We start from the raw sequence: 24832 nt of genomic DNA, 5'->3' as shown, positions 1-24832 counted from the left end.
TCCCCCTTCCCATTGTTGTATTTTTACCATAAACAGTTTAAATTGGATTAGGTTTGTGTGTGTAGTGTGTGGGCTGTCATTGCCAAACAACAGTTCAAAAAAACCAAATCAAATTAAAAAATAAAAAAAAAAGAGATAGATCCCAATGCATGTATCGTTTGATACCACACTGTTTGATCAAACAGACTAGTCTGTTTTGAAACGGTACAACCATCTTTAAAATGACGTTAAAGTGTGTGTGTCTTTTAAAGGGAGGGATGACCGATGAGGAGGGGGTATTAGAGATGCAGACTGTATACAGCAGCATGTGTGTGTTATTTTTAATTCACACAGTAGTTAAGCTCATTGCACCTCCCCGTTGAGTTTGGCTTCCAACGATCACCTCTACGAGTTTGAACTATATCAATTGATCCTAATCAGCGTCACCCCCTCCTCCCATCCGATCATCATCATCAAAGACATTCAGTTACACACTCACACACCACCTACCTACCTACCAACAACACAAAAATATAAACACAACAACCATCAACAATGGTTTGTGTTTCATTCAGTGTGTGTTCACTGTGGAACCGCGGTTATGGAATTGAATCACCCCAACCATTCACTTTGGATGGGGTGGGTGCATAGGAAGCAAAAACAGTGTACACTGAACGATAAATCAAATCATCAAATATATCCTAGGTCGGATTTGATTTGATTGTTTTATGTTACAGAACAGACCTAAGAGAGGAAGGAAAAATGATCATTGACCACAGCACATCTCTTCATCAGAACCAATTATATATACACCTACTAAATAGTATTATCTCCACCTCTTCTCTTCAATCAATCAATCAATCATTGTGTGTAACATCTAATTTATCATCCATCATCCATCAATCAATTAATCCATCCACCTCCCTTCCTCCATCCCTCTGACAACAATAACAACACATACAAAATAATTAATAATTACCGACCAGACCCTCAACTCTTCTTCTTTAAGAATCTCTTGTCCTGTCATTTTCATTGTGTGGGTTGGAACTGACCACCACTGACCACTGACCTTACCTGACTGACATAGGACTGTGTGATTCCTTTCCTTGACCAAGCAAAGCAACAGTATGTAATTTAAACATTATAATATATTTATTATATCTAGAAGGAGTTGTGTGTTGTGTGAAGAGACAACTGTGAAGTGAGCGACTTGGAGGAGAGGAGAACGAACACCAATTTAGAAAACCCAACAACAACGCCAAGAAGAAGACAAGTTGTCAGATTCATCTAATACTAAAAATCATTCCAACCATTACATTATTTAAATTAGGATAAATATAAACGGACGGATTAATTAAAGATTACATATTTACATTAATTTGATATACACCCCTGATATATAAATATATTTATATATAAATATAACAACAAAAACATAAACATAAACATAAATCTCCAACTACAACAACGACACGACACCCAACCAAACCAACCACCCAATAATACCATTCATCATCATCACTTTTTTTTATAAATAGAAATAGTTTAAAAAAAATCCCCATCTCCCCATTAAATAATAATAATAATAATAATAATAATAATAATAATAATAATAATAATAATATCATAAAAAAACTATAAAGTTTTCTATATAGACTAAAATATGATAAACCTAAACATTATATTTTATATATTTTTAGTATTCTTGGTTTATTCTTTTGTAAGTATACAATGAAAAAAAAATAAAAAAAAATCTGGAAATATATATAAATATATATATATTTTTTGGATCATTATTATATTGACATCTTATCTATTTTTTTTTTGTTATTTATTTTAGATTAAAAAGAATGCTAAATTTTCAACAAGTGATCCAAAGGGACCATTATCATTACCAATTATTGGTGGATTGTATTGTTTGATTTCAAGAGATCCTCCACAACTTAGATTACACAGTCTCTCGAAAAAGTATGGTAAATTAATGTCCATTTGGTTTGGTGATAACTATAGTATCATTGTCAACGACGCTAGTTTATTGACCGAAATGAATAGCAAAAACTTTAAGATATTCAGTGATCGTCCACCTACCCCAACTCTCCGTCTCTTTTCACCAGACTTTAACGATCTATTGATGGGTCCACACAAGACTTGGAAACCAATCCGTCATGCTCTCTCTCCACATTTCACCAAGACCAAAACCTCTGAATTATGGTCCGATGCAATCAATGAATATGGCGAACAATTAACTAGAAAATTAAAAGAACATGCTCAATCTGGTGAACTTGTAAGAATTATAACCAAACAAACAAATGAACTTTAAATTAATAATATTTATTTTAGCTCAAGTTGAACGATTTTTTCAAGAAATATACATTTGCAGTTGCATGTAAAGTAATCTTTTCATACAAGATTGAGTATACCGATACTATTCAAGATGGTTTGATGGGTAAAACTTTTGGGCCACTCGAAAGAATGATTACGAAAATGGCACATGGTCAACTTTTCGAAACTATCCATGCCCTCTCTCCCATCTACTACATGTTGATTAGCAAGATTGGAAATGAAATCGAAGATGTAAAAGGTGAAGTTAGAAAATATGTAAAAGAGCATGTTCAAACTATCGATAAAAACAAGTATGTTATTTGTCAAAACAAACTGGAAATAGAGTATCGATGATTAACAAACCTTTATGTATTTTATTAATAGACCAAGAGACATGTTAGATTTTATGATTTTACAAGACTATGATGAAGATTTATTGACCAATGTAACATTTGATTTGATGATTACAGGTGTTGAAACATCGGCCAATACATTGAGTTGGGCCGCATTGTTTTTGGTCAACCAACCACACATTCAAGAAAAGGTTAGTAGTGAGTTGAGAGATGCTTTTGGATTGGACACAAGAGTTCAAAGCAACAACAAACAAGACACTCCATACACCCATGCCATGCTCAAAGAGGTACTCAGATACAAGCATATTGCACCCATTGGATTCCCAAGAGTGGCACTCGAGCCAATCGTCATTGACGGATGTTTTATTCCAAAGGGTACCCATGTCATTCCAAACTACTACACCATTCTCCGTGACCCAAATTGTTTCCCCAATCCCGATGTCTTTATGCCAGAACGTTTCCTTACAAACGAAAGATTGGAATCCTACCTTCCATTCAACGTTGGTGAAAGAAATTGCCTTGGTTTACATGTTGCAATGGACGAGATGTATTCAGCATTGGCAAACATTTTCAAGAATTTCAAAATCTCCTCACCAACTGGAAAACAATTGGATGAATCCGAAGTTGCAGGAATTGCTATCCATCCACTCAATCATGCATACAAGATTGAAGCGAGATAAGATAAACATTTTTAAATAAATAATCATTTTTCCTCCTCCTCCCTATTTAATTTTGGGAAAAGTACTACTTTTCCAACCTCAATCTACGAATCGATCGTTTTTTAGAATGTACCAGCTCAATAATATAATTAAAATAAAGATTTCTTTCATTCTCTTGCTCTGAGAGTTAAGTCTTTAAATAGTATTATTAAATAAAGATAATATATCTCTTTCTTTCTTTTTTTTTTTTCATACCAATTTAAATTGCATTCATCATTCAGATTCTGGTTTATTTGGAAAAAGAATAGATCCAACTATTTTTCAATCAGTGTTTATTATTCAATCAATTCTTTGTTCAGTGTGCTAGAAATGGATTGTAGAGTGCATGATGGTGGTTGATCCATCCATCCACGGATCAGTTCATAATACCATAAGGTGTTGTTTACAGTCGCAATCGATTGAAAAATTGTTTTTTGTTGTACATGATTGTTTTGGATTTCGAAAAAGGGCCACCACATATATTGTGTTGGACCACACCACATATTGTGTTGGACCACACCATTCATTCAGTTCCTCAATCAAATCCACGAAAAAAAATAATACAATAAATTATGACAAATCCAAACAGTAGCCAACATTTTTATAATTGTTTAATTACATACAAACAGTACACATAGTGGTTTCGATTATGGATCAATCATAATCATTTCTTTTTAGAACCTCATATATTGTAAAACAACCAACATCCTCGAATAAGGAATGGCTTATGGTATAAAAAAGGAACGAGAATAGTGGGCTCACGAATCACTATATTTATCAAGAGTAAACCCTCCACAGCTTCTATTCTATACTACTAATAAACCCACGATGATTGTCGGTAACACACATTGGATCCAATCCTTTCGATACTGCTAATATTATTTAACACTCCACAGCTTCTATTCTATACTACTAGTATACCAACGATCATTGTCATGATCACAACGATCACTGTAGGGACCCTCTTCAACATCTATTCTGTTCACTGCTAATTTTAAAACCAACAATATCATTGTCATGAACACTGATTGAATCCAATCCACTCCAACAATATCAAAATCATTTTGGATAATTGATTTCTTTTTTGTTCTACACAATCCACATATACCTTTCAAAAAACATTATATTGTTTAAATCATTTATCATTTCTTCTTTTATTTATAGCCTTATTCTTTCCTCAAAACAGAAAGAAAAAGAATAAAATAACAAGAAAGAAAGAAAGAGATATGAAATTTATCAATTTATGTCTCTCCATAATTTTATGTATACTTTTCCAACATTTTCTATTGGTTTCTTCTGAAAGTATGTATCACAAACCCAAATATAAAAGAAAAAGATTGTGGATATCCACAATATCCAAAGTATCTATTCTCATCCCTTTGTTTTTTTATTTTGATATTTAATATTAAAGCAAAAACTTTTAGGGTTACCATTTATGATCATCATCCAACATTAAATCCAGATTTTGAATATAATCCCATTACTTTTAAGAATGGACTTGCTTCTCAAACTCTCAATGCCCAAGGAGTTCCAGATTTTGCTGGTCTTCCTTTAGAGGGTGGTATTCATAGTGCTACCACTTTTTCGCAGTGGTTTACCTCGACCCCGGGAATCAACATTCCAATTCCATTTGATCTGGTATTTGTCAAAGACCCAGTTTCCGGAAAGTGGACCTATGCTAACAGTGCCTTCTTCCCAATCAACGGTCAGGGATGGGATGCTCTCGGATATCCAATCTATCTGAACAAAAACTTCCATTTCTGTCTTCATATGGATTTAACTCTCCACACTATGGTATGTATCAACTCATTCGTATTGTAGTATTAAATTAAATTTAAACTTTATAAACTAATATATTCCTAATTATTATTATTGTAGGGTGGAGAAGTATTTAATTTCGTTGGAGATGATGATGTATGGGTATATATAGACAATCAACTTGTATTGGATCTTGGAGGTGTCCATGGTGCCCAATCTGGATCCATCAGTCTTGCTACATATCCTCCAGGGGTATGTTGACATTTTTTTTAAACCCATTAATATTCATTTTAACATTAATTTAATTCCACTATCCTCATTCTATCTATATATCTAGACCCAATTAAAATTTGATATGTTTTATTGTGAAAGACATACAACCGAAAGCCATATACAAATCGAAACCAACTTTGATTTGGAATGTGAGTTTTATGACTATTGTGGTATTTGTCAAGGTGATGGTTCTCAATGTTGCAACGCTGCCATCCATTGCGACGACAGAAATCCATGTACTATCGACAGGTGTCCAGCTGTAAACACACCGGGAATCAACGGTCAAAACTGGCCTCAATTCTGTACTCATCAGGATATCAGCTGTACCGATCCCAAGAACCTTTGTATTCAAAGTAATTGTTCAAACAACTTGTGTACCCCTACCACTGTTGTTTGTCCCCCAGCTCCATGCACTATCGTGAAATGTGACCCTACCTATGGATGTTATTACACACCACTTGTATGCCCAACCACCCCATGTACAATTAGCGTTTGTACCGACGGTCGTTGTACTGACCCAGTCCCAAAGGACTGTAATGACAATAATGGTTGTACCGACGATTCTTGTTCCGCAACACTTGGATGTATCAACGTCAACAATAGATGTGACGATGGTAACATATGTACAACCGACACCTGTGTCAACAGTCAATGTGTCAACACGCAAAAGGATATATGCAACTGTACTTCAATTTGCCCACACACTCTATGCCAGGATTTCGAGTGTCATCCAGATGGAACCGGATGTGATCTCACAGACATTCCCATCAGCGATGGTCGTTTGTGCACCATTGACTTTTGTAATCCCGACACTGGTGTAATTACCCATCTGCCAAAAGTGTGCACCCCCTCGAGTGCTTGTGCCCTATCTGTTTGTGATGAAAGCACTGGACTGTGTGCGGAAACACCTCGAAACTGTGATGATCTAAATCCATGTACCCGTGAAATTTGTTTGAATGGCACCTGCCTGTACGCCGCAGCGCCATGTGACAACCCCGATCTATGTATGATTGGAACCTGTGTTGACTTTAGCGGCTGTACCTATACTCCCAAGGACTGTAGTGTACCCGATCTCTGTGTGACCAGTGCGTGCCAAGGTGGACTGTGTATCCAAACTCCAAAGCTCAACCACACCGATCAATGCGTCATGTATCATTGCGACCCAGCCACTGGAAATGAAGTAGGTGTCCCCTTGTGTGACTATTCCGGCACATGTATCAATACTACATGTGTGAATAATGTCTGTGTCTCCACCCAGGTTCTATGTCCATTCACCGATTATTGTAAACCCCATGTCTGCAGCCAAGGTCAATGTGTCGAAAGACCAGTCATCTGTGCCGGACCTACCCATTGCGAGGATGGAATATGTGTTCCAAACGTCGGAGGCAACACCACCACTACCACCACCACCTCTTCCACCACCACCACCACTGGGGTGGGCTCAATGTCCACTGGTGTAGCTGGGCCACCCAACTGCCCTCAATACGACACCGAGTGTGAATACTTTAGGTACGATCCTCGCACCCTTTCGTGTCAACCACATGAAGTTAAATGCCCACAACCAGCCAACCGATGTCAAATATCAGTATGTCATGTCAAGCATGGATGTATCACCATTCCCAACCCATACACTCTCGAGTACGAAGAGTGCCCCATTTCATCAGGCTCGACAATTGGTAGATTTACCGACGGTGTTACATCTTTGTTTTCAACTGGTGCTATCACGTCTGATCTCCAACTATGTGCTCCACAATGTCGCATCAAACACGATGGAACTGTAGAAGGATGCTCAAAGGGATACACCTGTGTTAAATCGTCGTGTGGAGCTGCACAATGCATCAGAGATGATGATCAGTTGCCACATTGCAATCACCCAGCAGAAGGTGGCCATCGTAACCATTTCCAAGACGAAGAAAACTGGATTATCTAAAGTCGCACATCTGGTAATACAAAGAAGAAAATAAATAAATCAGTCTATAGACATTTTTTACAGCCAATCGATTCGATTTATCCACATGTAAATAGAGGATAAGATAAGATCTCTCAGTCAAAAATAGATACAAACAAATGAGTGTTGTTAAGAATCCGGAGTTTTAATATTGAATGAAATGGTTTTATAGGTCTTGAAATGGTTTAGTTACATTCTTCAAGTTGTCAAAGACAAAACATACGAACATCATTCTCTATTACTCGAGTTGATTATGATGACTGATGCTTTATTCACCTTTGCAGCAAGAATGTTAAACAAAAAAATTAAAAAAATTACTTTACTTTCGAAAGATATCAGTCGACTCTTTGTTTGTATCTTTAATTATTATTGAATAACAAAAAAAAAAGAAAAGACATAAGAAAACAAATGAAGGGTTTATATGATCACTAGAATGAGAACAACAACAGTTACTTAACATATTAATATTAATAGTTGCAACAATCGAATGATCATCAAACAACCATCACCATCTCACAGCGACAGCTCAAGTTTCTAACATAGTTCTGATGACAGTTCTTCATGTTTATTGATCAGATAACAGAGATTGAGGCTTAATCTTATAAATAATGACACATGTATACATCCATCGATCTTTGCATCCTCTACAACAACAAATAATATAAATAATAATAATTCAATCTTCCTCATCATCAAACAAAAATGAGTTGGTCAGTTCCAAAGATCGAAGCATTCAATCAAATATAAAATCAACCAATACAACCAAACTAATTTGATCGATTGGGTATAGTGGTAGAATAGTCACCAATCAACACTCTCTTCCGTCAAGGTGACATTCCATTCCGAAAGTCATTGTCATGTTGTGGAAAATCATCACTGTCATTGTAGTATGCCTATCACTTGTACTATACTCTATTTTATTGGTTACTATAATCATTTCATAGATGTCAATCCTACCGAAACGCAAAGAGAGAGAGAGAGAGAGAGACGAAACAAGATATATAATGTAACCAAAAAATGCCAGCAAAAAGTGGGTTTGGTATTGACTCTCAAATTCAATAGAGTTTGAAATTTTAGATATCATCATCATTTTACGTACCTACTTTGACATGTCACCTACATTAAAAGTGTGGAAAGAGTGTGTGTGATATCTACACTTTGTAGTCTATTGCTCTTGCCGAACTATAGGTCTATTGTCTGTCTCTCTCTCTTTTATTATGACAGGTGGCAAATATAGCAACTATGAACATACCTAGAGTCTGGTCATGTTTATAAAGTCAGTCAATCAATCACTACACGCATATTATATATGTATCTATATCTATTATATCTATATTATATATATTAAATCTATCTATTTATTGGCATGTAAAAAAAAAAAACATATAATAATGGCATATCAAAAAAATAGTGTAAATCTTTTAAACCAATAATCATCACTGTTTAAAAAGATAATGCATAAATATTATTTATTTAATTTTAATTTATTTCAAAATGTGGTCATAGTTTTATTGTTTTCTATCTATCACATTCGAGCTCAAAATTCAATACAAAATGTAGCAGCTGTTTGGTCAACTTTCGTCAGAGGAAATGGTCACGGATACATAGTATTATCTAATACTCCTACAATCACAGAGGCTATGGATCAATGTACGAGTTTTGGAAACAGTACTTTTAAATCATATCTTGCGACATTTGAATCAAAACAAGAATGGGATTTTATTAAAAACAACATCTATAATTATCAGACAGCATGGGTCTCTGGTAAAGATCTTGAAGGCAATGGTAATTATTCCTATTCAAGTGGACCAGCAACCAATCAACCATTATTTAATATGTATACTGGTCAATGTTTTGGTATGTATATTTTAATAGATCAACTCTTTTAAAATTAATTATATTAATAATCATTTTTGTTTTTATTAAAGGATATTGTCCATTCGATGCAGGTGAACCATCTTTATCTCCTTCCTATGGAGAGAATTATATTTACGTCAGAGGACCGACCTGAAATACAACCTATTTCAGAAGTATATATTCCATCAATTGGTACAAATGGAGGATCAATAACAATCAACAATCTGACACAATTCAACATTTCAACAATCAACATTACATTTTTCAATCCAACCAAACAACTATCGAAATCATGTCATATAACTCAAACAGATAAATCATCAGTCACTTGTATAGTTCCACGTCTATCTGGATTTCATGATGTCACTGTTCAAGATGCTAGTGGAACCAGCTCAACACACTATGCATGGCAACCATATCCACCATTTATCAAAGCTGTCTATCCACCATCTCCCACAGCTAAAGGACTAGTTACACTGATTGGTAATAACTTTGGTGACGATACCGACAATACAGTATCTGTCAGTGTCTCAACATCAAATATTCCATGTATTATTAGCTTTGCTTCATCAAATCAAATTATTTGCCAACTCCTAACACCTCTTGTTGGAGAGACCAAACTCCTTCCGATTTCAATTTCAGTTGACCAAGTTTACACTCAAACCTATAAACCTCATATTTGTATGTATATGTAATAATTAATTAAATAATAATATTATACTCTTTATAGATTCAATTCTAATGCAATACTCTTTTTCAATAGTCTGTGAAGATAGATTCTTTTCAACCATTCTATTTGGTGGAGATTATGAAAGAGTCAATCGATTAATGATTGATAAAGTAAGAATGGGTGTAACATTCAATGCTCCATACATTGGTTCCTTTGATTCACAAGAAATGTATCAATGTTTTAATCGATCATTAAATTTAATTGGATATGATGATTTTAGGAGTTTCATTCAACGGCAAAGAGTTTACAACAAATAGTGTCCATCCAAAGGAGCACCATCTCGATTGTATTATTCTGGTATTGATCCAAAGGTGAAACCATCAGATAATATTCCATTTAATATTCATAATGGAAAGGTAGTCCCATTCGATACCAAAAATGTAAAATATTACACTCCATTGATTACATTTTATACAAATGACACGCCAATCATTGACAATATTACGAGTATTATACCTGGACAGCCATCACAGGTTACAATCAATGGTAATCATTTTGGAAAAGATGGTTCATAGTTTAGATAATGATTCAATCAAAACAATGCAAGTCACCAAGTTTTGTTGGAGATGGTTTTAAACAAATTACTTGTTTATTGGATGCCGTCCAGCCCTATTCGACAGATCTAAACTATACAGTCCAAATAGGTATTGCTGGAATGGTTACAACAAAAGTTGTATCTCTTGCGAAAGAGTGTCGTAAAAACTGTTCCTCTCATGGAATATGTAATTCAATTTTGGTACATGCAAATGTCATAGTGGTTATGAACCCCTATTAGATTGTTCATCATCGATCGATCGTGATAAACAACTCAACACAACCGTTATGATGAATTCAACATTAATTCTATCAACCAGTCAAACGATCAGTGTCATAGTCAATTTCACAACTGGAATTCAATCCATCCGAGAAATTAGTCATGATAAATCAATCGTTCGAAGCATGTCTATGGATGTTGTATCTTGGGAACAAGTCAATCAAACACAACATAAACAGACATCTTATATTGAAACAGTATTTATTGGAAGCATACACAATCAATCAACTCGATTCAATGTCACAGTTGTTCAATTCCAAGACACCAACACCAGTACATTCTTGGGTGAGGATATTCAAGTATCATCAAACTCAATCAAATACACAATCAAAACTATTGATTGGGTGTGGTCATCACCTATCAACACACTCCAAGTTATATTCCATTCTCGATCAGATTCAGTTGAATATGACGATTGTGGTAGGATGAAAATTGGAAATGATGTATCTCCAGGTGACCAAATCATATGGACCAGAGTTCAAGTTGGACGAACACTTTTAAACTGCAAGATAGCAAGTAGAATGATTATCGACAACTCAACAATCATGCCATCAAAAGTCACAATCCTTCCAGATGATCCACTCTCTCAACAAACTGACAAGCAAGGGTTCAACGTTTTGACAACGTTTCACATACCAAGGTTCAGCCACTCGGTTGAACTAGATCCGGTATTCAACGCAGTCATTCTTGATGATGACTCTGCCTTGCCGTACGAATGCATAGAGACTACATGATTCACTCCCAAAAGTCATCGTCTCTGTGCTTTTATCGATATTCCTTCTCTCTATTACAATAGTGGCAATCATTGTATGGAAGGTGGAACCCCCAACGAACAGACCATATAGAGAAGCTGTAGAAATGGATCCTATTCCAAATACTGACCAAGAGGTAAACACTGACCAACAACAACAAAATAATAATAATTAATAATTAATATTAATAATAATTAGAGCAATATAACTCGTGGTATGTCCTGGTTCAAAAAAAATAATAATAATAAAAAAACTTCTTCTTATTTAGTTTACAAATAGATAGATAAACATTCAATAGATATATATAAGAATTTATTATAATGTATTATGTGCAGCACAAATAGAGATTGCCCTAGAGTGCTCAGCCAAACAGATAGGGTAGAATCAATAGGTACTATTAATAAATATTCGTCGCAAACTTCAAACACAACAGAGCACAATTTTAATAATAGGAGGGGCAACGAACGATCTTCAAAATCTCGTCCCCACCCCATTAATGACCTGACGGATGCGCAAGTTCAATGAGATGAAAAGTACACTTTGATTGGCTCAAATATCTAACCGGTTGACACATTGAAAACAAATATCTGTTTGGTTAGGTTAGGTTTGGTTTCCCCAATCATAGGTTTCATTCTTATCCCTATCTACATTTATTAACCCACACCTCTCCAACCAATCAATCAACTGATATCACGATGATGCATGTGCACCTTCATCGCAATGAATGAATCAGTGTCACCACACGCATTCAAACTACCCCATTTATGAGCAACCAACAATCACCCACAACAAACAATGTTGCTTGGTTGCAGTAAAGTAATGCCCCCCAAATGAGCTCTTATTTAACCCTTAATTCCAAACAGTTTCAATCCATTTCATTGTAAATTAATTTGTACATTTATATCTTTTATCTCTTATTTGTCTATCTCATAAATAGATATTTATTTATTTCTAATATAATAATAATATAATATATACAAATATGATAAGTTTTTCTATTATATTTTATATTATTGGGTTTATTCTACTTTATTCTTTTGTAAGTTATATTCCATTAAATGAGTAAAATATTTCTAACCTATCTTTTCTATTTTTTCTTTTTTTTATTTTTTTTTTTTATTTAAACTCTTTATAGATTAAAAAGAATACAAGATTCTCAAAGAATGATCCACCACTTTGTGCCATTTCACTTCCTATTATAGGAGGTCTTTATAAATTGGGTGTTGATCCATCGGAAGACTTGTTGCGTCTATCTAGAAAGTTTGGGAAGATTATGTCGATTTGGTACGGTGACAATTACACTGTCATCATCAATGACCCCGGTCTCATTGAAGAGGCATTTAACAAGAACCATGAGGCTTTTGGAGACAGACCATTTGTACCAAGTCTTCGTTTCATGTGTGATGACTTTAACGATTTGGTATTGTCAAACTACACCAACTGGAAACCCCTCAGACAACAAATGATTGGTCAATTTACAAGAACTAAATTAAAAGCTATTGCACCAGCCATGGAAACTCACTCAAATCATCTTGTTCGTAAATTCAAAGAACATGCAATCTCTGGTGAACCAGTATGTATAAATTAAATAATAATATTATTATCAATATGTTCTAACAAGTCTCTTGATTTGATTTTTCAAGCTTGATCCAGTACCATACTTGAGAAAGTACACTTTTAGTGTTATTCTTAAAATGGTATTGAATATTGATATGGCTTATGAAGAAGAACCAAATACTGGTATGATGCTTAAAATGTTTACTCCACTCAGTGAACTAGTAAGAAAGATGGCTGCCGGTGCCATCTTTGACACTATTCATGCCTTGTCTCCCATTTATTACAAGATTGCCAAACGATTCAACCATCCAATAAGTGAAATCAAAGTAATGATTAGAGGTTTCATCAAAGAACACAAAGAAACTATTGATATAGACAAGTATGTAAACAAAAAAGAAACATATTATTACAAATTATTTAATTATTTAATATGTTATTAATTTATTTATTAACTATTTTTAGCCCAAGAGATTTTTTGGATATGATGATTTCAAATCAATATGAAGATGATTTAATTGTCAATTTAGTATTTGATTTGTTATTGGCTGGTGTGGAGACTAGTGCCACCACATTGTCATGGTTTGTATTATTGATGGCCAACTATCAAGAGGAACAAGAAAAGGTTAGAAGTGAAGTTAGAACTGCATTCCCAGATTCATTGGATTCCATTCAACCAACTGACCGTACCAACTGTCCCTACACATCTGCTGTTATAAAAGAATCAATGAGACTCAAACCAATTGGTCCATTTGGTCTTCCACGTATTTCTAGATATGATACAATGATTGGTGAATATTTCATTCCTAAAGGTGTATGTAGACATGAACATTAAATATAGTATTATTCAATTATTTATTTACATTCAATTTCCTTTTCTTCTTTATAGACTCAAGTAATGGCCAATTTCTATGCTGTTCTTCATGATCATTATCCAAATGGAACTGAATTTAATCCATCAAGATACATTGGTGATCATAGTTTAACCAATACTGGTAAGGATAATTGGATGCCATTCTCTATTGGTCCAAGAGCTTGTTTGGGTAGTTCATTGGCTATTGAGGAGATTTGGATGGCTGTTGCCAAAATATTCTCAAATGTCAAAGTTACCTCAATCGATGGATCTAAACTTGATGAAACATCTCAATTTGGAATGGCTGTTCAACCTCTTCATGCCCATAAATATAAATTTGAAATTGTTAAATAATTAAAAATAATAATCCTTTTTCTCCACTCTTTTCTTTTCTTTTTTTTAATAAAATAAATCTAAAATGTTTAAAAAAAAAAAAAGGTTTGGTACTAGTATGGGTGTTTACCAATTTGCTTAAAGTTATTATTACAATTATTTATTTATTTTTTTGATATAGTTTTTTTTTTTTTTAATTTAATTTTAATTTAATTGACAATTTCAAACTTGTATTTATGTGAATGAAGTGGTTGAACAGTGATACCATGGGCTGGTGTCTCATCGAGTTTACTGCCATCTGGAGAAGTGATCTTGAAGTTGTGGAACATTTTGGAAACGGCAACAAAGAGTTCGTCATGTGCCAACTGGTATCCTACACAAACTCTTGGACCCAAACTAAAGGGAACCCATTTGGTTTGACCTACTGGGTTGAGACTGGTATCATCGAGCCATCTAGATGGCTTAAACTCTTCACCGTCTGGGAAATAGTTTTTGTGGATGGCAAGTAGATTACCCATGATATGAGTACCCTTGGGAACAAAATACTCTCCAATCCATGCATCAGTCTTTGCAATACGAGGAACACTAAATGGAGCCAATTGACGATGTCTCAGCGATTCTTTGATGACGGCCGAAGTATAGGTACAACCTGACCGATCGGTTGCCTGGATATTCTCCCATTGAGGGAACTTTGTTTGAAGTTCATTTCTCAAATTATCCTGTTCCTCTTGATGATTGACCATCAGCAATGTTAACCATGACAATGATGAGGCGGTAGTCTCTACACCAGCAATCAACATATCAAAAATAACATTTAACATTAATTCATCATCATATCCTGCAAGAATCATTAAATCTAAAACATCTCTTGTACTAGAAAAGATAAAGTAAATAATTAATTAATTAATTAAATAATGGATTATAATTATTATTCTTTTTTTTTTTTTGGGTTCATACTTTTTTGGATCAACAGTTTCTCTATGTTCTTTGATAATGTTTCTAGCAATGGTACGAATACTATCGAGTGACTTGTTTAATAACTTTCCGATTGAATGATAATATAAACCACTCAACAAGTGAATAGTATCAAAGACGGCACCTTGTGCAATTCTCTTGACCAGTTCATTGATTGGAGTAAACATGGTGTTCATAATTCCCTCATTTGGTTCTTCTTCATAGGCCAAATCAATATTCAATACCATTTTAACAATAATACTAAATGTAAACTTTCTTAAATATGGGAATGGGTCAACCTAAAAATAAAATAAATTAAATTAAATATTTTTAAACATTTATATAATTATATATATTTATACATACTGGTTCACCAGATCTAGAATATTCTTTTAATCTATTTACTAAATTATTTGATTGAAGTTCAATGACTGGAGCAAGAGCCTTGAGTTTGGTCTTTGTGAATGATTGATCCAAAAATTTACGTAGTGGTTTCCAAGTGTCATTGTCATTCAACACCAAATCATTGAAATTGTCACATACGATACGAAGACTTGGTACAAATGGTCTGTCTCCAAAGGTGTCATGGTTCTTGATAAACACCTCTTCTAGTAGCTCTGGATCGTTGATAAAGACAGTGTAATTGTCACCAAACCAAATAGAAAAGATTTTTCCACTCTTTCTTGCCAATCTCAACATATCATCTGGTGGATTACTTGACATTTGGTATAATCCTCCAATGATTGGTGCTGATATACATGCAAGTGGTGGATCATTCTTTGAGAATCTTGTATTCTTTTTAATCTATGAAAAAATAAAAAGAAAGGAGAGGAGAGGGAAAATAAATAATTAATGGAATGAATATTAATATTAAAAGTGAAGTTTGACTTTGAGATGAATGGGTGAATGATTACTTACAAAAGAACAAATGATATAGAATAAAAATAGATATCCTACAATAGCCCAAGTAATCATGATTGGTTAATTAATATATTGGTTTTATTGAATACCTTTTTTGAATGAATGGACAAATGAATGTTTAAATCACAAAGAGGAAGGAGTGCACCGCAAATTAAATAATAATTAAATAATTAATAAATAATGGTTGTTTGTTGATTGGTTGATATAATAATAGTAATCATATCCTATCCAAACCAGCCATATAAATATATGAAATCACCGACACCTGTTTGTTGGTTTGTTTGCTGTCTGTTTGTCCCCTTCTCCTCTTCCTCCTCCTCCTCCTCCTTTGCAGATAGATTAATGTTAAATGGGGTTTACTTTAGATTTTGTCGGTTATGTTGACCCATTATCCCCCTACAGATAGAGGGAGTGTGAGATAAAAACTCTATCTATCTATCTAGTAGTAGTAGTAGTGGGTGGTTGTTGTAGTGGTGGGTGTTGATGATGATCTTACCACTCGTGTTGTTAATTTAAATTAGCGGGTCGATATTCCTTTTTTTGACCAAATCCTACCACCTACCCACCACACATCTAACATCATCAGACTAGATCCATTTCAAGGGTAGGGAAGAAGACTAATGATAGTGAGTGTATTGTATTGCGGATCCGCACATAAATGCATTTCCCAAACAAACATACAAACATACATGTACGCTAAAAATACTTTCATTGGTGTATACTATAGTTTAAACACCTATCTATATACAATAAGCAAACAATAATATCCAATGACCTTCATTGGTTCAAATATAAATTATTATTATTATTATGTGAACATGAATTATATACATGTGTATGTATGTATATATGTATGTGAACATGAATGGATGAATGAATGAGAAGGAAGGAAAGTTGTATATTATTGAATTTAACAACCACATCATATTTATTATACAGGTGTAGATACATACATACAACAATATATCCATTAATAATTTGAATCTAATAGATTCACCCTAGATCTAGGGTCGATCATCTTTTCCATCAACAAGCAATAGATGTGTAAAGTTGGTTATACAAATCTGCATGTCATTTAATGTTGATTTATAGATACATAGTTTATTTATTTAATATATATTTGATTGAGATATTTTGATATAACTTTTAGTGACGACAAAAATTAATGATCAGGACTCAAGCAGTTTTTGTTGTGATGAAAAAATATTTACAATTATTTATTTGTTTAATAAAAAGAATTAGAATAGATGTTAGAGAATCAATTATTTCTATATGTATTCAAGAATGAATATCTTTCAAGGAGGATATTTCAACTTGTCAATGTTGTCAATAATATTAGCGTGGTTTCATCATCGTCGTATCAACATCACGACGATGTGATAGTAAGACATAGTGGTAGCAGAGACAATAACAATCGAAGCTACAAACTACGTGAAATGAACACAGATACCATTTTCAGTATTGGTTCAATCAGATTGTACATGTATCTATTGTCACTACCAAAACAAGCAAGAGCAACCATAAGAAAGGATGGCAGTGTATTCAAGACTACGCTGAGTGTCAAGTTACTTAAAAAGTTCTTTGGTGCGTGTCGCCTGTACGATGACTATCTCAAGGTCTATAAACGCTACAAACACGTCTTTGTCGTGGCACTCAAACAATCATACCCCGACGATGAATATTACAATGGTGGCGTATTCGACTCTGCTGCAAAGACTGGCAACGTTGACATTTTGAAACACTTGCATGCACAAGGATTCAAACCACATCCAATGATGTGTTGTCTCAGAAATGCAATAGATTTTGGTAAAACAGTCGAGGCCGTTCGGTACCTGGCAGGTAGTGATATAGGCGCACGAGTCACCAAGGATATCTTGTTGAAAGCAATCAAAGATGTAGAGATTTTCAAAGAGTTAGAGAAACATGTCAGCCATGAGGAGTTTCAAAACTACCGAAACGATCTCATCAATGTATCAGTATCGACTAATCTCGAGACTTTTAAATACCTTCAAAGTAAATTCGATATTGTTATTGGGTCTGTTGATACAGCTACTCCTACCCCTCCTCCCCCTCCTCCTCCATCTCATTCGCAATACCAAACGATGATTTTGGCTTCCAATGGTCCAAACTATATGAATAATATTAATTATGAAAGAAGGGGAATCTTGGACAGAGCATGCTGTACAAACAATCTGGAAATGGTTAGAGCGGCACATACATTGTTGGAGCAGGAATTACCCGATAATTGGATGGAAGACCATTGTACGAGACTGTCACTCATCAATGCATGCTTGTCGGGCAACTATGAGATGGTGCAGTATCTCCATTTTACGGTGGGTGCTCCCGTCTCGGACCAAGCCTTTGAATTCTCTTGTCAAAAAGGGTTCGAGGATATTGTCAGGCTCTTGGTCGAACATGCATCCATCAACAATGAACATATTATTGGCTCTGGTATGAGACTGGCCGTATTCAATGGTCACATTGAAATCGTCAAATACCTCTACAAATACCAAAAGGATCACAAGTATGAACACAATATCGACAATAGCAAGTGGGATAGTCTTATTGTTGGAGCGTCACAAAACAATCACTTTGACATTGTCCGTTTCTTTTTCACAGAGTCCAAGCCACGTCAATTTAATCATTTCATCTTAAATTGGGCCATTGTCAATGGAAACCATGAATTTGCCTATGAAATGATTCACAAATATTCGTCACTCATCGATCATTCAAATCAACAGGCAGGATACCTACTTCCATTGTCTAGTGCTGCGTGTTCTGGAAACATTGACCTACTGACACTGCTCATGGACGTTGGGTACGTCCTCCAAAAGGACATGCTCAATGAAGGTGTTCGAACCAATCATCTCCACATTGTAGAGTATCTTTACGAAAAGTTTGGACTCGAGCTAACATTGCAATCACTCGAGACTGCAATCACGAGCAATTCGATTCAAGTCATCAAATACATTCAAGGTCAAAACCCATCACTTGTCAATTCAATATCACCAGATACCATGGTGACTGCTCTAAAGTCAAATTACATTGAAACCGTAGAATGGCTATTCCAAACAATATCTCCAATCGATCCATCTCAGCACTTGGTCATTGTCAATTGTCTGTACACATGTCACCCAAAGATTATTGAGTTTGTACTAGATACAGTCAAACGAGATGGGTTTATATGTACTTTAGAACCTTTCCAGAGTTTGCTTGAAAAGGCAATACGAAACGACAATGTAGCTGCCATTAAAACCATTTCTCAATGGATGGATAAGAATTGTTTATCAGTTAAAAAGAGTATAGGTGGATTATTGTTAGCTCGAGAATTTCCCTTTTGTGATTTGGAAATGATCAGAACTCTGTGGAAGGAACGTTTATTTACCATCTATGAACTTGCCAAAATCACTCCTTTGGATCAAAGAAAAATAGCTGACGAACCCCATCCAAACCGTAATGTCATGGTTGTCGAATTCATCTATTCACTCTTGCACACAAACTGTATTGGTTATTCAAAATTGGCCAGTCTAACCTATGCAATTTACAAAGGTTTTGATAAGAATTTTCCATGTAATCCAAGAAAATAAATGTGTTGTATAAATAAAAAATATTTATTATTTATTATTTGTTTAATCTATCAAGTTCTTTTTGTTTAATCGGAAGAATCTGAAGATGAAGAGGATGAAGATGATGAGGAAGATGAAGAAGAAGAGGGGGAATCTTCTTGTTCTTTTTTCTTTGCCTCTGCTTCCAACCTGGAACGACGTTTTCTATTATAATAATAACTTCTACATTGAGAATAGGATTTGGTCTTGATAAAATCAGATATTGATTTAAAATCCATTCCAAATTTGTTGTATGCTGTTGTAAAAGATTCGCGTTCTTGGTCATTCCATCTCATTTCTCCTACAACTTCTGTTGGTGTAGTTGGGGCGGCGGTAGGCGGCAACGATGAAGACGTTGTAGTCGACGAGGATGCTGGTGCTGCTGCTGCTGTAGAGGTTGAGCTACTGCTGCTTGGTGAGTGTGTCGAGGTGGATCCAGTTGCAGTTGAAGAAAGGGATGGAGTGGTGGCGGTGGCGGTGGTTGTGACACTGGGGGTCAGTGGTTTAATAGAAGGTGAAGCCAAAGCAACCGATGCAGATGTGGCTAATAAAACCTGTTCTCTTGCCGTTAATCTTGGGGTTGGTGGATTTGGTGATGCCGACGATGACGTTTCATCTGTTGTTGATGTTGATGTTGTTGTAGTTGGTGTTGATGTTGACGTTGATGTTGTTGCTTCGACTACTTGTTTTCTACTTCTTGGTTTTGGTGTTTTAGGTGATGACAATACAGGTGAACTATTTACATTTGTATTACTATTTGTTGTTGATAAAAATTGATGTGAATCCTAAAATAAATAAATAAATAAATAAATAAATATTAATAAATACTATTAATAAATTAATTAATATACCTCTTGGACTTACACTTATTTTTCTTCCTCCTCTCTTTTTGGCTTGTGCATTTAATAAAAGAGTTTTCAAATTTAATGTTTTCTTGTTAGTATAATAGAATACTACCATATCTTCGGTAGTTTTGTTTTCAAAAAAGGATGCTATTTTTTCAAACTTTTTAGGATATTGTAAATATCTAAAAAGAAATAAGAGAACAAATAGATTTAAGTAAGTATAAAGAATAGATTAATCCATTATTATTATTATTATTATTTCATACTTTTTAACAAATTTTTCTCTTTCATCAGTTGACCATTGAATTAAAAGTTTACGATCCTTGTCTGCTTGAATTGGATCTTCGACAAGACCATTGTAGTTTATAAATTGTAATTCACGTTCCATTGGCGATAGCATTGGGGGAACTTCAGCCAAAGAGGAAAGGTATCGACTGTTGGGATCCATACTGTCTTGTTCGCGAAGTTGGTCCATGATTTCGTTAAACTCTGCCTCACTTCTGACAGCATCCGATACAATGGGACGACCGGATCGACTGGTTGCTGAACGGGTGGTAGTGGTGACGGCAGCCCTCAATGCGGGGCGACCCGAACTCTTTTGTTGCTTCTCGTTCTTTGGCTTGTTGTGAGAATCCTCCCATTCAATCTCTTTTTTGATAAACTTGTCGTACGCCTTTCTATACTTGGTGACCAGTTTTTTGTTATATTTTTGCAATCCTTGCTTGCGACGCAAAAGAACTGCTTTCATACCATCCTTGATCTCTTCGTATCGGTCAATTGTGGATTGATAGAGTGGCGACTCTTCAACGCTGGAATAATGGGCTTCTTCGTCTGAAGAGTCATCGTCATCGATAGACATCCACACCATATCTTGGGCAATCTTGGCGGCTTCGTGGTTGGCAAGATATATATTTTGTTGGTTTTGTGTCTGTGATATCGTGACGGTTAGTGTGGCTACACCAGTCTCTTTTTTGATGGTCGACGAACCATTGAGTCCCGGACGGGATGCAACGGGCTTCTTTTTCTTTTTCTTGTCTTTTTTCTCCATTTCCTTTTCCTTTTGCTCTTTTTCCCTCTCTTTTTGTTCCTTTCGCTTTTGTTTGGTGATACCATTTGTAATCCTTGCGAGTGATTGTTGAAGTGACTTTATCTCCTTTTCAAAAGCAGTGATTTCATTGTCTAAACTATCAATGCTAATGATAATCTGTTCCTTTGATGGGAGGTGTGGATAAAGTTGTGGGACATCTTCTCTTGTCGATCGTAATGGTGGTGCAGCAGGTCCTTTAAACACAACCTTGTCAGACGGAAATGGTGGAGGTGGAGGTGGTGTTGGTGCTGGTTGAAACTGTTGGTGTTGTGGTGATATTAATTGTGGTGGTAATTGTTGTTGTTGTGGATACTTGAATTGAGTAGTTGAAGGTGGTGCAAGTGGTATTTGTTGTTGTTGTTGTTGTAGTTGTTGATGTTGTTGTATAGGCATTTGTTGGTGTTGTTGTGATGGTTGTAATTGTTGTTGTTGTTGTAGAGGAAGTGGTGGTTGTTGATTATTATGAATTCTAGACATGGTTGGATTGGGATTACTACTATTATCTAAAAATACTAGAGGAACCATTGGCGATGAAGACAAAGACAATGTTGGCATGGGAGAAGTGGGAGCAAGATCTTTTTTGGATGTTGGGGACATGGGAACTGGGAACTCTCCACTCATGGTCGTCGTGGACGATGAACTTGTTGAATTGGGGAGGGATGATTGAGGTTGAGGTGTTTGTTGTGGGATGACGGTTGTTGGTTGTGACGCGCCAACCTGCAACTCAACGGTGGGAAGTACAGGCGAGGAGGTGGTTGAAGAAGATGATGGTGTGGTATTGCCAGCGAGGGTTGGGGTAGCCAGTTCTTTGTTTTTTGATACCAAGCCCTGCCCCCACCCGCCACCAAAACTAATGGCATTGGCAGAAGATCGCTTCAAATCCTGTGCTCTCTCTTCTTCACGATCAAGAGAGAATCTATCTCTCTCTTTTTCAATTGAAGGTGGTGGAACAATAACATTGGGGTGAGACACTTCCATCAACATTCGTTGTTGTTGTTGCATTTGCTGTTGTTGTTGATGTTGTAGTTCAGACGATTCTCTTTGCTCTCTCTCGAATCTTTCTCTTTCAATGCGTTCACGTTCTATTCTTTCCGTTTCTTGTCTTTCACGTTCCAATTTCTCCATTTGCAAGTGACGTTGTTCAACCTCTATTTTCTCTCTTTCTATTCGATCACGTTCCTCTCTTTCTATTCGTTCACGTTCGAATCTTTCTCTTTCCATGCGTTCACGTTCGAATCGTTCTCGGTCGAGTCGTTCTCTCTCGAATCTTTCTCTGTCGATTCGTTCACGCTCCAGTCGTTCCTTTTCCAAGCGCTCTCTATCCAGTCGTTCACGTTCAAATCTTTCTCGGTCCATGCGCTCACGTTCCATTCTTTCACGGTCCAAACGTTCGCGCTCCATTCTTTCACGTTCTTGTCTCTCTCTGTCCAAACGGTCACGCTCGGCTCTATCCATACGTTCACGCTCTGCTCTTTCCGATCGTTCACGGTCCATTCTTTCGCGGTCCTGTCTTTCTCTGTCTGATCGTTCTCGTTCGAAACGCTCTCTGTCACTTCGTTCACGTTCCAGTCTTTCGCGTTCCGGTCGGTCGAGATCAAAGAATGGGGAAGGCCGAGATGAACCCTCAGATGTGATTTGTTCGAGTTGCTTCATAAAGTTAAACTCGACGGGTTGGCTGTGATTGTGTACATAGGATTCCTTTACATGACCAGACTTGGGGTACGGCGTAGACTGGTTGGAGGAAGAGGTTGTGGATGACGAGGAGGACGTAGAGGTGGGAGGGGGAGGCGTAGACGTCACCTTGGAGTCTGAATATTTGTTGAGCAACGATTCGTAGGTCGGGGACTGTCCCTTACTATTTCGTTCTTGATCTTCATAAATCTTTTCACGATCATGATAAGTAAAATTGGATTGTTTGTTGTTGTTGTAACCAAACTTGTTGTTGTTTTTATAAAAGTTATTGTTGCCGCCGCTATTATTATTATTATTATTATTATTATTATTATTATTATTATTTCCTTGTGCTCTACCGTTGCTATAACGATCAGAATTAAAACCACCACTATTTGTAGTAGACGATGAAGGTGACGATCTCTCTCTATCAATCTGATCATCATGGAGTGGAGGTGGATGTGGAGGAGGTGGGGATGTCGATCTATTCATCCCCCTATCACGTGAAGGTGATCTTTCTCTATTATTATTATTATAAAATCTATTTCTATTATTATTAAAATTATTATTACCATTACTATTATTATTGTTTCTAAAATTATCTCCTCCTCCTCCTCCAACTCCATCTAATTCACCAGGTTCAACTTCCCTTAGTCTCCTTCGTTTATAATCTTGATTATTACTATTATTATTATTATGATTGTTATTGAGATTATTATTATTATTGTTATAATTATTAAATTCTCTTTTATATTTGCTATTAGTATAATTATTATTATTATTATTATTATTGTTGTTATTATGATCATCATCTCTATTTGGGTTACTATAATCTATATCTTTATCGAGAATCTTTGGATGTGGTGGTGGTGGAGGGGTATCCCAATTACCCTCGTCTCTTTCTCTCTCTCTTTCTCTTTCTCGGTCTCTGTCTCGTTCTCTATCTTGTCCACCACCACGACTATTGTTGTTGTTGTAGTTTCCACCAAACCTTTCTCTTTCCTTGTTGAAACGATTGTTGTTGTTATTATCACGAGGAGGTGGTCTATCTCTAGCATTATCACGATACGTTTCACTATAATCTCTTGAACTATTTCCACCACCACCACCTGATGAAGATAAACTATTCCGTTCATTATCATTTCCTCTATCCCAATCTCTTCGATTATTATTATTATTATTATTGTTACCAAATCTATCATTTCTCCAATTTCGTTGTTGATTGTTATTATTATATGATGAATCATTTCTGTGTACAGTAGTTTATAGAAAGTAGAAGTGTAAGTATAATGATCGATAAATTTAAATCAAGTGTTTATATGATAATCTATAATCACGTGTTTACATACCTATAGTCTCTATTATTATTATTATTATTGTTAAATGATGAAGGATTGTCTCCTCCACCAGTATCGAATGAATTCATCTTGTTTGTTGTATATATGTATGTTTGTTGTTGTTGTTGATGACTATTGTATACAAAGTTTATAAATATATATATAAAGTACTTTTGCAATTAAATACT

At 35.4% G+C, this 24832-nt stretch overlaps 7 protein-coding genes across 7 annotated transcripts; 5 read left to right on the top strand and 2 right to left on the bottom strand.

The window, feature by feature from the left end:
• Nucleotides 1–221: 221 nt before the first annotated feature.
• On the top strand, nucleotides 222–3334 carry DFA_03148 (cytochrome P450 family protein; the record flags this gene model as incomplete). Its single annotated transcript, XM_004362697.1, has 5 exons — nucleotides 222–234; nucleotides 1680–1699; nucleotides 1820–2263; nucleotides 2320–2612; nucleotides 2686–3334. The coding sequence occupies 5 exons, from the start codon at nucleotides 222–224 to the stop codon at nucleotides 3332–3334; spliced, it is 1419 nt and encodes a 472-aa protein (XP_004362754.1).
• A 738-nt stretch (nucleotides 3335–4072) lies between these two features.
• Nucleotides 4073–7313, top strand: DFA_03147 (uncharacterized protein; the record flags this gene model as incomplete). The annotated part of the gene is made up of 5 exons (XM_004362696.1): nucleotides 4073–4082; nucleotides 4517–4654; nucleotides 4764–5146; nucleotides 5231–5362; nucleotides 5448–7313. 5 exons carry the CDS (start codon nucleotides 4073–4075, stop codon nucleotides 7311–7313), a joined length of 2529 nt encoding a protein of 842 aa, XP_004362753.1.
• A 1035-nt stretch (nucleotides 7314–8348) lies between these two features.
• Nucleotides 8349–11466, top strand: DFA_03146 (uncharacterized protein; the record flags this gene model as incomplete). Its single annotated transcript, XM_004362695.1, has 6 exons — nucleotides 8349–8370; nucleotides 8892–9188; nucleotides 9360–9869; nucleotides 9919–10028; nucleotides 10176–10432; nucleotides 10674–11466. The coding sequence occupies 6 exons, from the start codon at nucleotides 8349–8351 to the stop codon at nucleotides 11464–11466; spliced, it is 1989 nt and encodes a 662-aa protein (XP_004362752.1).
• Nucleotides 11467–12466: 1000 nt separating this feature from the next.
• On the top strand, nucleotides 12467–14245 carry CYP508A4 (cytochrome P450 family protein; the record flags this gene model as incomplete). Its single annotated transcript, XM_004362694.1, has 5 exons — nucleotides 12467–12523; nucleotides 12620–13057; nucleotides 13128–13420; nucleotides 13504–13852; nucleotides 13928–14245. The coding sequence occupies 5 exons, from the start codon at nucleotides 12467–12469 to the stop codon at nucleotides 14243–14245; spliced, it is 1455 nt and encodes a 484-aa protein (XP_004362751.1).
• A 188-nt stretch (nucleotides 14246–14433) lies between these two features.
• On the bottom strand, nucleotides 14434–17070 carry GP138_ps1 (uncharacterized protein; the record flags this gene model as incomplete). The annotated part of the gene is made up of 4 exons (XM_004362693.1): nucleotides 14434–15097; nucleotides 15182–15477; nucleotides 15545–15982; nucleotides 17053–17070. The coding sequence occupies 4 exons, from the start codon at nucleotides 17068–17070 to the stop codon at nucleotides 14434–14436; spliced, it is 1416 nt and encodes a 471-aa protein (XP_004362750.1).
• A 276-nt stretch (nucleotides 17071–17346) lies between these two features.
• DFA_03143 (uncharacterized protein) lies at nucleotides 17347–19686 on the top strand (the record flags this gene model as incomplete). The annotated part of the gene is made up of 2 exons (XM_004362692.1): nucleotides 17347–18112; nucleotides 18482–19686. 2 exons carry the CDS (start codon nucleotides 17347–17349, stop codon nucleotides 19684–19686), a joined length of 1971 nt encoding a protein of 656 aa, XP_004362749.1.
• Nucleotides 19687–19751: 65 nt separating this feature from the next.
• On the bottom strand, nucleotides 19752–24733 carry mybP (myb domain-containing protein; the record flags this gene model as incomplete). The annotated part of the gene is made up of 5 exons (XM_004362691.1): nucleotides 19752–20489; nucleotides 20533–20731; nucleotides 20816–21197; nucleotides 21300–24556; nucleotides 24657–24733. 5 exons carry the CDS (start codon nucleotides 24731–24733, stop codon nucleotides 19752–19754), a joined length of 4653 nt encoding a protein of 1550 aa, XP_004362748.1.
• Nucleotides 24734–24832: the final 99 nt, after the last annotated feature.

The sequence above is a fragment of the Cavenderia fasciculata genome (assembly GCF_000203815.1).
Source record: "Cavenderia fasciculata unplaced genomic scaffold Scf_Dfasci-G-b-205a01.r1-3, whole genome shotgun sequence".
Lineage (NCBI taxonomy): Eukaryota > Evosea > Eumycetozoa > Acytosteliales > Cavenderiaceae > Cavenderia > Cavenderia fasciculata.
The sequence above is the reverse complement of the archived record's forward strand: the minus strand, read 5'-3'. Positions and strand labels throughout refer to the sequence as shown.